Consider the following 15291-nt stretch of genomic DNA (forward strand, 5'->3'; position numbering starts at 1 on the left):
TTACACTGGTAAAGATTTACTATAAAGATAAGAGTAACCAACAGGGGCTTCCCAGGTGGCACAGGGGTAAAGAATTCACCTGCCAATACAGAAAACACAGAGATGCAAGTTAGATCCCTGGGTCAGGAAGATCCCCTGGAGTAGGAAATGGCAGCCAACTCCAGTATTTTTGCCTGGAACATTCCATGGACAGAGGAGCCTGGTGGGCTACAGTCCAGGGGGCTGCAAAGATTTGGACACGACTGAGCATATTCACATGCACAGTAACCAATACCCTGTCGTGCAGGCAACATGAAAGACATAGAGACCAACAGAACAGTAAGTCTAGAAACAGACCCATTGGTGCGCAGACCTAATCACAAGAGTTAAAACTATAAAACTTTTAAAAGAAACTACAGCAGAACATTTTAGTGATTTTAGGTTTGGTAAAGATTTCATAAATAGGAAACAAAAGGCCCAAATTATATAAGAAAAATAATCAATAGACTGGAATTAATGAAAATTAAAAATTTTGATCTTCAAAATACAATGTTAGGAAAATAAAAAGGCAAGTCAAAGACTGAAAGTATTTGTGAAACATATATCACAAGGACTTTTATCTAGAATATATACAGAACTCTTACAAACTGAAGTATAAGAAGACAATCGAGTATAAAAAAAAAAGAACAAAGGATCTGAATAAACATGTCACCAAAGAAAGTAAAAGGGCTTCCCTGATAGCTCAGTTGGTAAAGAATCCACCTGCAATGCAGGAGACCCTGGTTCAATTCCTGAAGAATTGGGAAGATCTTCTGGAGAAGGGATAGGCTACCCACTCCAGTATTCTTGGGCTTCCCTTGTGGCTCAGCTGGTAAAGAATCCGCCAACAATGTGGATCGAACCCAGGGTTCGATCCCTGGGTTGGGAAGATCCCCTGGAGAAGGGAAAGGCTACCCACTCCAGTATTCTGGCCTGGAAAATTCCACGAACTGTATAGTCCATGGGGTCGCAAACAGCTGGACACGACTGAGCGACTTTCACTTAACTTCACAGAAAGTATATGGGTGGCAAATTATCACATGAAAAACTGTGAATAAAATTATTTATTGTGAAAATATAAATTAAAACTACCATGAGATACTATTTCACGTCCATCAGAACAGCTAAAATTTAAAAAGATAGAAAGTATTGGACAGGATGCAGAGGAAATAGAATTCTTATACACTGCCAGTGGGAATGTTAAATGGTATAGCTACTTTGAAAAACAGTTTGGTTATTTCTTGTAAAGGTAAACATACACCTACTCTATCACTTAGCTAATCTATTCTTAGGTATTTACTCAACAGAAATGAAAATATATGTCCACAAAAAGATTTGTACATAGAAGCTTCAAGGGTAACAGCTAAAAACTTGGACAAACAATCCAAATGCTCACCAACAAGGGAAGGGATTAACATATTGTTATATATTCATACAACAGCAATCAAAAAGAATTAAACTCTTGATATGCACTATGAATGAAACTCAGAATAATTATGCTGAGTGAAAGAAGCCAGACCAAAATAAACCAAAAAGAGAGTATATATTGTATGATCTTATTTACATAAAAATTCCAGAAACATGCAAATAATCTACAGTAATCACAGATCTATGATTAAATGCGGATAGAAGGAGGAGGAACTGATTACAAGCAAGCACAAAGAAACTTGGATATGTTCATTATTTTGGTGGTAGTGATAGTTTCATGGGTTTATACATATGTCAAAATTCATCAAACTGTATATTTACACATTTATTATATTTTAATTATAATTCAATAAAGTTGTGTGTGGAAGGAAAAAATCTAATTGGAGACATCAAGTTAAGTATTTCAATATACATATATGGATATCAGTGGCGAGGTCTGGGTTGGACATAGATATTTGAGAGGCAGGCATACCGACTGTACTTGAAGTCACAAGCCTAGATGAGACCACTGAAGGAAAAAATAGAGAAGGAAAGAAACCCATGCCCTGGGACATTCCAATGTTAAAAAGACTGGCGAGAAAAGAAAGAAAACAACAAATGAGACAAAGAAAGAGTAGCCCAGTGAGACAGGAAGAAAATCAGGGAGACAGAAATGAATGAAGTGTTTCAAGGAGAAAGGAGCAATTACCTGTCAAATACTATCTCTGAACTTAACATGGTTGAGAAATAAAGTAGCACTGCTAACACAGGCAGAATTTGTTTATGAACAGAATGGCTAGGGTGTGTGGTGTAGTCAGAGACTTTTCTGAAAGGGAGTCAAGTGGAAAGAAAGCTCACAAAGGTTTTAAGTCAAACTGATTATACCCATATTCATCCATTTAGTCACATTACTTTGGGCAAAGAGCCCAACTGTATCAAGCTTCAGATTCCTTACTTGTAAAATGGGAACAGTTTTCTTTTACACAGGGTTTCCCTTAAGGATTTGAAGTAACTAAAACATCTAGCACAGTGTTTGGTGAATAGTAAGTGCTCAATAACAGTAACGGCGACATGATCATCATCATCCCTAACACAGGATTTCTCAACCTTGGCACTACTGACAATGATATTGTTGTGAGAGGCTCCCCAAGCATTGCAAGATGTTTAGCAGCACCCCCGGCCTTTACCCACAAGAAATCAACTGCAATTCATTACAGTTACTCAAGTTGGGACAACCGGACATGTCTCCAGACGTTGACAAATATGCTTCAGGTGGCAGGAGGGGCTGAACTGCCCTTAAGAATCACAGTCCTAAGATTTATAACACACTATGTATCTACATGCAGTGATATTATCTAGTTTTCTTTTTTTGGTCAGTTCCTTGACCAGGGATCCAATCTGGGCCCTTGGCAGTGAAAGTGTGGAGTCCTAATCACTGGACCACAAGGAAATTCCCTCAAGTTTCAAATTATACAGAACATAACAGTCTTCTTTTAATGATTCAAAAAAATTTTCAAATTCTTATAAGGTTACTATTAATGAGTATTACACCAAGATGCAAAAGATGTCTAAGAAAAAGTATGACCTATGATATTCCCAGAAACATGCTTATCTGTAAAAAAATCCTGTCACTGACATTTTACCTTTTATCTTTCTCATAAAAGTTGTATCCAATCTACTAAAATAAGTAGTTACTTGAGTTCATGATTGATTGGATGCCAAATAAACTTGCTTCATTTTTAACATCAGTAAACAATTTTTTCCCCTTTTAGTTCAATTTTTTAGATTAATGGTGGTTTCAGAAGAATTGCCTAGGGAAGCGGTCATTATTTCCATTGCAATATTTCCATTATTTCAGGGAAAACAGGTAGAGGACGACATGAAGGGATTAAAAAAACTACATTTGAAAGCTATCATCATGTTACTGCATAATTATTATGTCAAGGGCATTAAATTAAAGGGGCAAAGGCTTGATGTAACAAAGGCCTAATAAAATCAAAGGGAAGTCTAATACTCAAACATAACTAGCATGGACTCAAGGGACAATATCTATCACTGATCTGCTTAAAAGATTTCCTGCTGTTCCTTTGGGAGCAGATAAAATCCTGTGCCCTGATTATTCACACATCTCTGAAAGTAAAATTCTACATGGTACATTGTGGTTTTCAATACTCAAAGCTGAGTTTACCTATGGAGTTGGAAAAAAACTCAAGACTAGGTAAGTAGCAGGAACTGCACTCCCTTTCCATTTTATTTGCAAGGTGATGTGATGATGGGAAGGGAGATAACAAAGAAACTGGGAAAGATACGAGAATTTGGAAGCTAATAAAACCTTTTGAAAATCTCCCTCTTTAAAATCAGCTATGAAAAATAGCCCTGATTCCCATGGTATGGTAAATGCCCTTTATCCCATAAAATTTCACAAGGTTTGCTGGGCTAATGAGCCTATCTTGTTTTTAGCTACCCTGGAACCCTAACAAACCATGGCTATGTGGGGGATGGTACCAAGAACAAATACTTAGCCAAAATCTATAGATAAAAAAGCAAAGAAAATTTGTGCAAAAAGTGGCCCACACATGTCAAGAGAAAAACTCTCCACATATATGAGAAATGCTGAATAGGCAAGTAGCTTAACTGTCTCCCCCTTAGAACTGTTTCCTTCTAAGAGAGTATTAATACAATTGCAGCAATGCAATGACCTAATTGTGATGCTTTGTAGGGTTATTTTACATTTGCATATTTGCATATTTTCATATTTATTACATGAGAGCACACTTGGGTATATAAGTAACAAAATGATGCTTTTGAAATATAATTTATTTTAAAATGGTTTTTATGAGTGTTGTGAATATAGTAGAGAATATAAACTCAACTACAGGGACAAGACAGTAATGTACATGAATGAAGCAGGCCAGGTGTAAGACCACAAGGAGGATGGAGACTATGTGCTCGTCTACGGAAGGCAGCAGTTCCTCAGCCCCAACTGACTGCTGCCATGGGACAGTGCAGGCCCAGGTGTCATCAGTCTTCAGATTTTTTTAGCAATTCAAAATCTAAAAAGTGATATCAAAGTACCCCATTTTGCCGGGAGCCGGCGAGAGACATTCCACTCGTGACAAAGGTCATGAGGAAGGAGGCTCGGCATACGCAAAGGCGGGATCGAGCCTCGGGAGTGCCCCCGGATATTCTCGAGCATCTACCCCCAAAAACCAGAGTCTGCCTACTTTATTGCTTTGTGCTCTCACCTCTGACTTTACTGGGGGCTGTCCCCCACCACCATCTCGCTCTCTCTGTCAAAGAGTTAACTTACAGCTCCAATTAATAAAGTTCCTGGGCAATTAGGAGTGTTTAAATCCAAACCCCTCAGATGGCTCTCTAACTCGCCTGACAAGTTTACCCAGACACCTACAGCTATGCATACGATTGTTTACAGTCTCCCAGCCTGGAGAGGCACGGGAAGCTTAAGATACTCAAATAGCTTAGAGCCTCTCAGAGAATTAGAAACTGTCAGAATAAAACTAGTAAAAGATTTCATTGATGAGCCAATGTTTGTTGCCAAGTTTTCACATCCCCTGAATTGTATCCTTGAATGTGTATTAATTAATATAGTTGGTATGTAGAAAAAATAAGTAGTGGCCTTAGTGTTAGTAACTTTAGACCCTTAAGGTAATAAATTCTTTCCTTTGTAAGCCCATTACACATCCACCCTATAGGAACGTAATCTTATCTTCGGAAGATGGTGCCAAACCTTAAAATAATTACTCTTAGAGAAAATAAGTCTTTGTTGATAAGTCCTTGTCAAGAGTCATAAAATGTTAATAGGCCTCTGGCCAGAAGATGATGTAAATCACCTAAACCATTTGTATACGATAAATTTGCAGGAAAGAAACCCTGGTTTTTGATAAGCATCAAAGACTGCTGACTTTGCATCCCCTATTATCCTCTATGTGTAACTTAGGGTATAAAAGCCCCTGTTGAAAATAAAGCTATGGGCCTTGCTCACCAACGCTTGGTCTCCCCATGTCATTCTTCCCTTTAACTTCCAGCTGAGTGTCCATCTGGAGCGCGGATATCCTCTGCGACCATTTATTTGCCTGGGCTTCTAAGACCCACTCGAGAAGGTGTCTAAGGTGGGGCACCTTCCGCTATTCGAGAGGGCGCCTGCGGCCTCCGTGGTCAGAGCTAACCTGGTGTCACGGGTTGTATTGATTTTCCGCGTAAACCAAGCCACTCAGCTTCTTTTCTCCACTGAATTTTCCTACTGAGCTATCCTCATTCTATTACTCTTTATTATCTCTAATTAACATGTGAATAGGTCGCCTAGCCGTCTCTCCTTCGAATACCCTGGATCAGCCGGGGCTGGACCTCGGCACCATTTTTAATGTTAGTGACTTATTTATTACTGAAAATACTAAGTGGTCAAACAACCTTTCATGTAAGACAGACAATGCCTTTGGGCCCAAAGACTGTGACCTCTAGAGAAGGGTTCAAAATAAAAGTCAATGGAATCTGGGGGCGTCCCTGGCGCTCCAGTAGTTAGGAGTCCATGCTTCCACTGCAGGGTGCATGGGTTTGATATCTGGCCAGGGAACCAAGATCCCACATGCCACACAGTGCAGCCAAAAAAAAAAAAAAAAAAAAAAGATTGACATCTGGGAGAATATTCAAATTTATAAGTTAATCTTAAAAGGAAGGGAGGAAAACCATATACAGATTTGATGGATTCTTCCTATGAAATATTTTTATGTGGAAAAATGCAAATAACCAAGCTGTGGTTTCAGTCTTGGTTAGTATTTCTCAAAATCCAGGATTGTGTGGCATGTGTTAACAGGTATCTCAGGAAAGCAAGCACAGGTACACAAATATATCTGGATTAAACAAAACTGAATAGGCTCCTTTTTGCAAAATTCTCAATATTTACTGCTGCTGCGTCGCTTCAGTCATGTCCGACCCTGTGCGACCCCATAGACGGCAGCCCACCAGGCTCCCCCGTCCCTGGGATTCTCCAGGCAAGAACACTGGAGTGGGTTGCCATTTCCTTCTTCAATGCATGAAAGTAAAAGTGAAAGTGAAGGCGCTCAGTCGTGTCTGACTCTTCACGACCCAATGGACTGCAGCCCAGCAGGCTCCTCCATCCATGGGATTTTCCAGGCAAGAGTACTAGAGTGGGGTGCCATTGCCTTCTCCTACACTAATGTAAATTTTGTGACATTTCAGAGGGAGATACAGTATGTTATGCTTAACTACAGATACCTTTTAATACAGAGAACTCTAGAACTTTTGTGCTATACTATAAGGAACACAAGTTTAACAGAAGAAAAAGTTTAATTTAGTGTAGGCATTGAGCACAAGCTAATAACTTAGCAAGAAGTAGATTTAATACTACACATGCAATTCATTCTGTAGCTATACTCTATAAAATACTATAGCTTAGCAGTATATAATTAAGATCTATGTTTTGAATTGAACTAGTGAAGTATGAGCCTGTTCCAAGGATCTATGGTTCCTTCTGATTTAATATTAACTAAAAAAGTGTTAGTGAGATGTACTCCACTTCCTTCAAGTTACAGTCATAAGACAGCACTTCTAAATTTTAATGAAGAGTCCCACAAAAATTTGCTAAGTGATTAAAGTAACATACAAAGCTATTTTGATGTAGAAGTTAGTCAAGCTAAAATTATAACACTTATTATATCTAAAGATTGTAAAACAAAACTAGACTCATGAAATACTATGTTTTTATAAGTAGACAAAAGTATGAAACATGTAAACAATCCCTTTTCATCCAATATAATTATTTTAAAAATTCCAGAGTTAAGTCTATTTTTTAACATCCTATAGCTTATGTACCATTCGGTATACTTATTATAACTTGTAAAAGTAAATATCCCTTTGTTGTTGTTTAGTTACTAAGTCATGTCTGACTCTGTTGCGACCCCATGGACTGTAGCCCACCCGGCTCCTCTGTCCATGGGATTCCCCAGGCAAGAATACTAGAGTGGGTTGCCATTTCCTTCTAAAGGGGATGTTCTCCACCCAGGGATTGAACCCTAGTCTCATGCTTTGGCAGGCAGATTCTTTGCCACCAGGGAATCCCAAATGAAAAATTAAGAACAAAATGACCTTTTGAAATTATAGTGAAAATAAACCTAAGACAGGCATATCAAATTAAAGACTGCTTTTTAGAAAGTCCATGTAAACCTCTGGAAACATTTCACACCTATTTATGTGGCTTTTAACTAAATATGTATATATACATTTACTCTTCAAATGTGTTTACAGTTGTGTTTTTTCCAGTTATATAAACAATATTAAAAAACATTCTGGACCTTCTCGTTGAAACTCCACATTAAGTACATAATCCGTATTATGGAGGACAAAAGAGATATTCTGATAAAAGTAGTTATAACTCAGAGTGAGGGAATACCAAGTACTCTTTTACACTGTGGTCAATTAGTTAAACAAGCAGACCTATACTTTTAAACATCTGTCTGCTTTTCTGATTATTAAATCAGAAAACTATGGAATACAAAAAAAGGTATAAAGAATTTTGTTACCCTACTTAGTAGACAATATTATGTAAGTTATGTATCTCTGGGGTTTCTCTTTAGTAAAGAGAAAAATATTACTTACCCCACAGTTTGCTAACAGGATCAAATAAGATAATGGACATAAAAGCACTGTAAAGTTTAAACTCTATAAATATGACGAAACAATAATAGTACTACTCAACAAGGACACAGCATTTTCGCAAGAGTCAAGGCATATTAATTAATTAGGTGGTCAATATTATCTACTTTGAAACAAGGGGTTCAAATTTCACAAAAGGTAATGTTATATAGCTTAAAAGTTAGTTTCTTTGTTAGCTTTTTGTTAGGTATAGGAAATTTTGTCATGTACCATTTTAAACCTATTTTAGATGAGGATTTTTCTTCATTTTAAAAAGTTAAGGATTTCAGGAAAAATAGTAAAACAAAAAAAAAGTGGTTACTTTAAATTAACTACGAGGAAAAGAAGAATTAATGTTAAAAAGTAAATGGAAATTGAATCGGACCACTAGAAAAAAGGCAATATTGGTGAGTTTTATAAATTAATATTAAAAAATGTCAGTAACCAGGCCTTGTGCATGCATAATTTTAAAGGGACAATATCAACATATAAGTATTCTCTGAACTGGAATACCTTCCAATTCTTCTTGAATATAGGTAAAATTTATATGTATACATGTATATATATGTATACATATTCAAATATTATTTTTAAATAAACTGGCTCAAAAATTCCACCCTGGAAACACATAAGAAGTAATTCAAATAAATTGTCCTACCAGAGAAAAAACTTTAATTTCATTAAAATATGTACTAGAATATTTTCTGTGTCCTGGACAATAAATAATTTAGTAGTCATAGAAATGATAAATAATAATATAAGATTATAAAATATTGCTTTTTAATGAAGGAATTCTTATATATTAAAATAAATCTCAAGATTTTTTTTTACCAGCCAGAAGAAACTCACTTGACAGTGTCCTTTTATATTATCAGAAATTATGCCTAAAAGCATCATGCATATTAAATGCAATCTTTTACCTTCAACATCATCTGAAAAGGTAGACAAAATAAATAAAAGTGGGTGATAAAGAAAACTTTTTTATGTAGTAGTATTCACAATAAAATAAATAAGACCTTAAAAACATCAAATAAGCAATATAATTTCTTAAAGGAAGAGCTTCATACTCATTTTACTCAAATATTTTAGATATTCTAATAGATATAGCATGTGCTATATATGCAGAGTTATGAGACATATTTACCAATAAATTGAGGGGTTATTAAAATAACTCCAATGAAGTTGAATTCATTTTAAAATGAAGTTCATTATGTCAGCTAAGAAATATCTTTTAATGAAGCAGTAAAGAGAAAGTATCAATAATAAAATTGAAGACCCTATTTCTCAGTATCTAGATTTCTAAAAATTGACTCAGCGGCTATTAGCCTAAGTTCATATTTTAATCTTTCCTAGAAAAATGACTCCACTATTGTAGTTTCTACAATTGTTTACCCTGTTTCATCCAAAGAATCACTTTTTGGATGGTAAATTAAAAATAAGGAGCCCAAATACATTAACAGAAGCAAAAAAATGGACTTAAACATTACTAGATTATGAATTTCAGAGAAGGCAATGGCACCCCACTCCAGTACTCCTGCCTAGAAAATCCCATGGATGGAGGAGCCTGGAAGGCTGTAGTCCATGGGGTCGCTGAGGGTCAGACACGACTGAGCGACTTCACTTTAACTTTTCACTTTCATGCATTGGAGAAGGAAATGGCAACCCACTCCAGTGTTCTTGCCTGGAGAATCCCAGGGACAGGGGAGCCTGGTGGGCTTCCGTCTATGGGGTCACACAGAGTCGGACACGACTGAAGTGACTTAGCAGCAGCAGCAGCAGCAAATTATAAATTTATAACAAAGGAATATCACCTAATTGATGCTAAACAGTTTTTTAAAAACACAAAAATTATTAAAAAAAAAAAGAGCTAAATTTTCAATCTGAAACAACTAAGAAAAAATTTTATGTTTTCTAATAAGTGTAACTGCATCTAATTTTCTGAGAAATGAGTAGTGGAAATAAGTATCTTTTTCATCAAAATGGTGGTACTGTATTTAAATATTTTTATGTAACTGACAGCCTCTTTTTCAATGAGAACCAAATTATGTTTACTAAAGATTTTTTTACCCCTGAGAAATTAATAAAGTCGTGAGGTAGACATCACAGAGAAATAAAAATTTAAGAGAAAGGATATTCAACTCTAAGAAATTGTGATTATACAACACAACCCAGTTTCAAATGTTATTACTGGTATTTTGTGAAATTAATATCTATATATATTTCTGTTACACTTTTACTTTTTTTTTTTTACACTTTTACTTTAATAAAATATGTGTAAACAATATTATCTATACATTTCTTTATGTTACCTACTCAGATTTTGGAGGACCCTATAATTTCAGTCTAAATTAGCCTTATAACATGCATGAATATGACCCTTTAGATTGTCTAGAAAAATGAAAAACCCACTATGTCCTATTGCAACAGTCAATGTGAAATAAAGAAAGCACTCTTCAATAGCATTGAAAAATGTCACTCAGTGTCTGTTTTTACAATACACGGAATAAAATGTACAGACTTCCAGTCAAGTATTTCACATGCTGGGATTTCCCTGGTGGCGAAGAGGTTAGGATTCCAGGCTTTCATTGCCATGGCCTGGGTTCAATCCCCGGTTGGGGAACTGAGATCCTGCAAACTGCATGGTGTGGCCAAAAAGTAAACACACAAAAACAAAAAACCTTCCAAATATAAAAAAGTTAACATAAGATCTATGTTAGAAATTCAAGTACATATCAGGAACAATTCCTCTAACTTCATACTGCTCACCATGTAACATATAAATAAAAGTTTGATTTTTAATCAATAGCCAAAAATGATTATTTAACTGAGAGATTACTAATATTCATTCTGCTTAACTAAAATCAATAAAGAGAGAAAAATATATTTTAAAAAGAAGAATCTAATTCCACCTCCAAATCACATACAAAGCAGTCATCTTAAAGATATTTTCTAATGTTTTCCCTTTATTGATTAGAACAAAAAAGAAGAAAAAAAATCTTAAAAAATAAATTTATAAAATAAAATCAACCCTAAAACAGCAAAAATGGCACAATCCAGTTAATTTTATGTACAGAAAACACAATAAAAGAAACTTACCTACTTCTTCCTCTTCATCATTAGATATTATATTATACAGTGTGTCCAAAGCATAACCTATTATTTCAGAATCCGAACTGGAAGAAAGAAATTATTACACTTATACACTGTCAGTTAAGAGTATAAGCTGTTATGACTATTTTAGACTTTTCTTTAACAAGATTGTATAAAACACTAATCTCACTTCTGAAGACCTACCCTAAGAAAATATCAGAGTGCAAACTGTGAAGACTTATAAAGGTCTATTTTTTGTAATAATACTGAAAAATTAGAAGCAACCTAAATGTCCAATAATATTTTTTAAAAGTGTGGTAAATCCATATATAGCAACAATTAAAAAATGTATTTTTAAAGAATGTTTAATGACATGGTAATTAAAACACCCCTGATTTAATGCCAGTAGGAAAAAAACGGAATACAAAAATCAATGTGAAGAATGATCCCATCTATGAAAAACCATATATATATTCATGTGTGTATGTATATATTTTAAGGAAACCTTATAAATCAATTTGGAAAAGAAATCCAACTTTAAAACAAGCAAAATCAGCACAAGCCAGGTAATTTTTTAAGTCTGTGTGTATGTTAACGTATATGTTTTATAACATAAATATGTTATAAAGTGTTATCTCTAGTTGGATGTCTAGAATTTGTTTCCTTGATCTGTATTTTATTTTCTTAAAAAAAAAAAAAATTAGAGTAAACATTTACGGCATTTATAACATCAGGAAGTAGAAAAGTTTTTCCTTTTACTCATTTGTTTCAGGAAGTATAAGTTTTTTTTACCTTTTTCTCTTTTGTTCAGCAAGTATAATTTTTTTTTTTGTCTTGTAGCATGTAGGATCTTAGTTCCCTGACCAGGGATTGAAACTATACTCTCTGCATTAGAAGTGCAGAGTCTTTTAACCACTGGACTGCCAAGGAAGTCCAAGGAAGTATATTTTTGTTGTTGATAAACAGATATAATTTGAAAGCACGATGGAAGATGATGGCATTCAGAGTGAAAAGCAAGAATGAGACACAGGTCAGAAAGATTCAATAAATCTAAAGAAGTGATGAGGAGTGAAAGCAAAAATGAGGGTCAGAGGGTCACAACCAGAGGATGTAAATATCAAATAAAATAGATCTTTAAAATTATTATTACCTGCTTTTGAGAAACTTAAGAGGGACATCTCTTAAGAGACCTTTGAGAAAGCAGGAATAGAAGGAAACTTCCTCAAAATGAAAATCTGACAACTAACATCATATGTAATGGTGAAAGACTAAATGCTTCACCCCTAAAGATCAGTAACAAGATAATGATGTCTCCCCTAGCCACTTCAACCCAACACTGACTAGAGGTTCTAGCTAGAGCATTTGGCAAGAAAAGGAAATAAAAAACATACAGATTAGAAAGGAAGAACTAAAACTATCCCATTCACTGATGACATGACCTTGTACATAGAAAATTCTAAGGAAACCACTAAAAACCTATTAGAACTAGTAAATAAATTCAGCAAGGTTGAAGGACACATGCTTACTATAAAAAAAAAAAAAATCAACTGTACTTCTCTATACTAGCAATGAACAATCAGACAATAAAAAATTTAAAATTCCATTTAAATAACACAGAAAAGTTTTAAATACTTTGAAATAAAATTTTACTAAAGTCCAAGACTTGTACACTGAAAACTACAAAACATTGTTGAAAGAAATTATCTAGAACTCAAATAAATGAAAAGATATTCTGTGTTCATGAATAGGAAGATGTAATGTTGTAAACATGGTAATATACCCCGACTTGACTTGCAGAATCACACAATCCCTATAAAAATCCCAGCTACCAGCTGATTATAAACCTGTATGGGAATGCTGGGAATGCAACGTATCCAGAATAGCCAAAATAATCTTCAAAAAGAAGAATGAAGTTGAAGGACTCACATTTTCTGATTTCAAAACTTCCTATAAAATTATAGTAATCAAGACAATACTGGCATAAGGACAGACACAGATTAATAAAATAGATAAAGTCAAACATTTATTTCAGTTTATTTTTGGCAAGGGTGCAAAGACCATTCAATGAGGAAAGAACAGTATCTTCAACAAATGGTGTGATGGACAATTAACAGCCACATGCAAAAAGTTGGACTCCAATTTCACACCTTATATAAAAATTAACTCAAAATGGGATACAAGATTTAAATATAAGAGTTAAAACTATAAAACTCTTAGATGAAAGCACAGGTACAAATATTCAAAACCCTGGATTAGGCAATGGTTTCTTAGATATGATACTAAAAGCATAAGCAAGAAAAGATAAAACAGATAAACTGGATTTTGTCAAAAGTAAAAACATCTGTCCTTCAAATGACACTATTAAAAAAGTGAAAAGAAAACCCAAAATATGGGAAAAAATATTTGCAAATCATATGTCTATTAAGGGATTTGTATTCAGAATATTATACAACTGGACAATAAAAAGAGAACTTAAAAAAAAAGACAAGTAAACAAATTAAAATTAGGCAAAAGGCTCAGTCATTTCTCTAATAAAGACACATGAATGGTAAATAAGCACATGGAAAGACACTCAACAATAATGAGGAATATGCAAAGCTAAGTCATTAGGTATGTGCAAAGGAAAACTACAAAATACACTCACTAGGATGGCCATTTTTAAAAAAGGGCAATAAAAAAATGTTGGTGAAGAGAAACTGGACCTTTACACCTCAAGATTAAGATGTAAAACGGCACAGCCCCCCATGTTAAGAGTTTGGCAGTTTCTCAAAAAGTTAAACTACATGACCCAACAACTGCATTCTTTAATATAAAATATATGTTCACACAAAAACCAGTACACAAATGTTCCTAACAGCATTATGCCTAACAGACAAAAAATGGAAATACCCCCAAATGTCTGACAACAGGTGAATGGATAAATAGGCTATATCCGTGTGTGTGTGTGTGTGTTAGTCGCTCAGTTGTGTCCTACTCTTTGTGACAGCTCCATGTCCAAGCAATTTCCCAGGCAAGAATACTAGAGTGGGTTGCCATTTCCTTCTCTAGGGGATCTTTCCTGGAATATTATTCAGCCATCAAAAGGGATGAAATATACTAACGCATGTTACAACATGGATGGACTTTGAAATATTATGCTAAGTGAAAGAAGCCAGACACAAAAGTCCCACATTTTATGATTCCATTTATATGAAATGTTCAAAACAGTCAAATTTATACAGACAAAAAGTAGATTAGTTGTTGCCAGGCACTTGGAACGGGGGTGGTAGGCACTAGGCAATAACAACTAATGGATACTGGACTGTTTTTGAAGTGATGAAAATGTTTTGGAATTAGATAGTGGTGATAGTTATACAACTTTGTGAATATACTAAAACCACTGAAATGTACACTTAAAAAAAAAAAAAAAACAACTATTGAGGTGACATGGTTTGGAAACACTAGTTTCCATCAGAGAACTTTCAGGCCCTGAATGTGAGACTTGGGAGAATAAGCAGTTGCTCCTCAAGTTTTAAGAGGAATGGACCCATGGACAGATGGAGTTTCAAGACATGCCAAGAAAGGGAACACAGCTCTCTGTGATGCAGCCAAGGATGAAGGGGATAAGGATGAAGGGGATTCAGCTGAAGGATTCTTAGAGTATTAGATGGCCCAAGAGCATAAGCATAAAAGAGTAATGAAGATGAGAAGTGGAAAGAGATGGCTGCAGAATATATACCTTTGCAATCAATGAAGTTAAGAAAGCACTTGTAGCATGTTTTGAGAACAGAAGATAACAGATAAATATAGAAGACAAAGGAAATGGAATTTGGCACAAGAAAAGGAATAAAACACAAGAAGGTTCACAGACGTTTGGCTTTGTTGTCTAAGAGGCATAATAAAATACCCATCAGCCTCTAACATGATCAATTATTAGTTCATATATTCACAAGGCTACATGGTACACCTTATTTCTACATGGTACACCTTATGATGCCTGGCACAGAGTAAATGTTCAATAAATGTTTTAAAAAATGTATTTCTTAACCTTTGTATCAAGACTATTATTTTCTGCTGCTGCTGCTGCTAAGTTGCTTCAGTCTTATCCGACTCTGTGCGACCCCGCAG

At 35.0% G+C, this 15291-nt stretch overlaps 1 protein-coding gene across 4 annotated transcripts in view; it reads right to left on the reverse strand.

The window, feature by feature from the left end:
• The window catches only part of USO1 (USO1 vesicle transport factor), an 80975-nt gene that overhangs the window by 42707 nt on the left and 22977 nt on the right, over window positions 1-15291 (reverse strand). For 2 of the 4 annotated variants that reach the window (XM_006042315.4, XM_006042317.4), the window contains exons 4-5: window positions 11191-11267; window positions 9015-9026 (exon numbers count right to left, since the gene is read on the reverse strand). In XM_006042315.4, coding sequence (XP_006042377.1) covers window positions 9015-9026; window positions 11191-11267 — 89 coding nt within the window. The remainder of the gene's footprint in view (window positions 1-9014; window positions 9027-11190; window positions 11268-15291) is intronic. The other 2 variants (XM_006042318.4, XM_006042316.4) reach the window with 1 other exon arrangement.

Source organism: Bubalus bubalis, chromosome 7, assembly GCF_019923935.1.
Source record: "Bubalus bubalis isolate 160015118507 breed Murrah chromosome 7, NDDB_SH_1, whole genome shotgun sequence".
Taxonomy (NCBI): domain Eukaryota; kingdom Metazoa; phylum Chordata; class Mammalia; order Artiodactyla; family Bovidae; genus Bubalus; species Bubalus bubalis.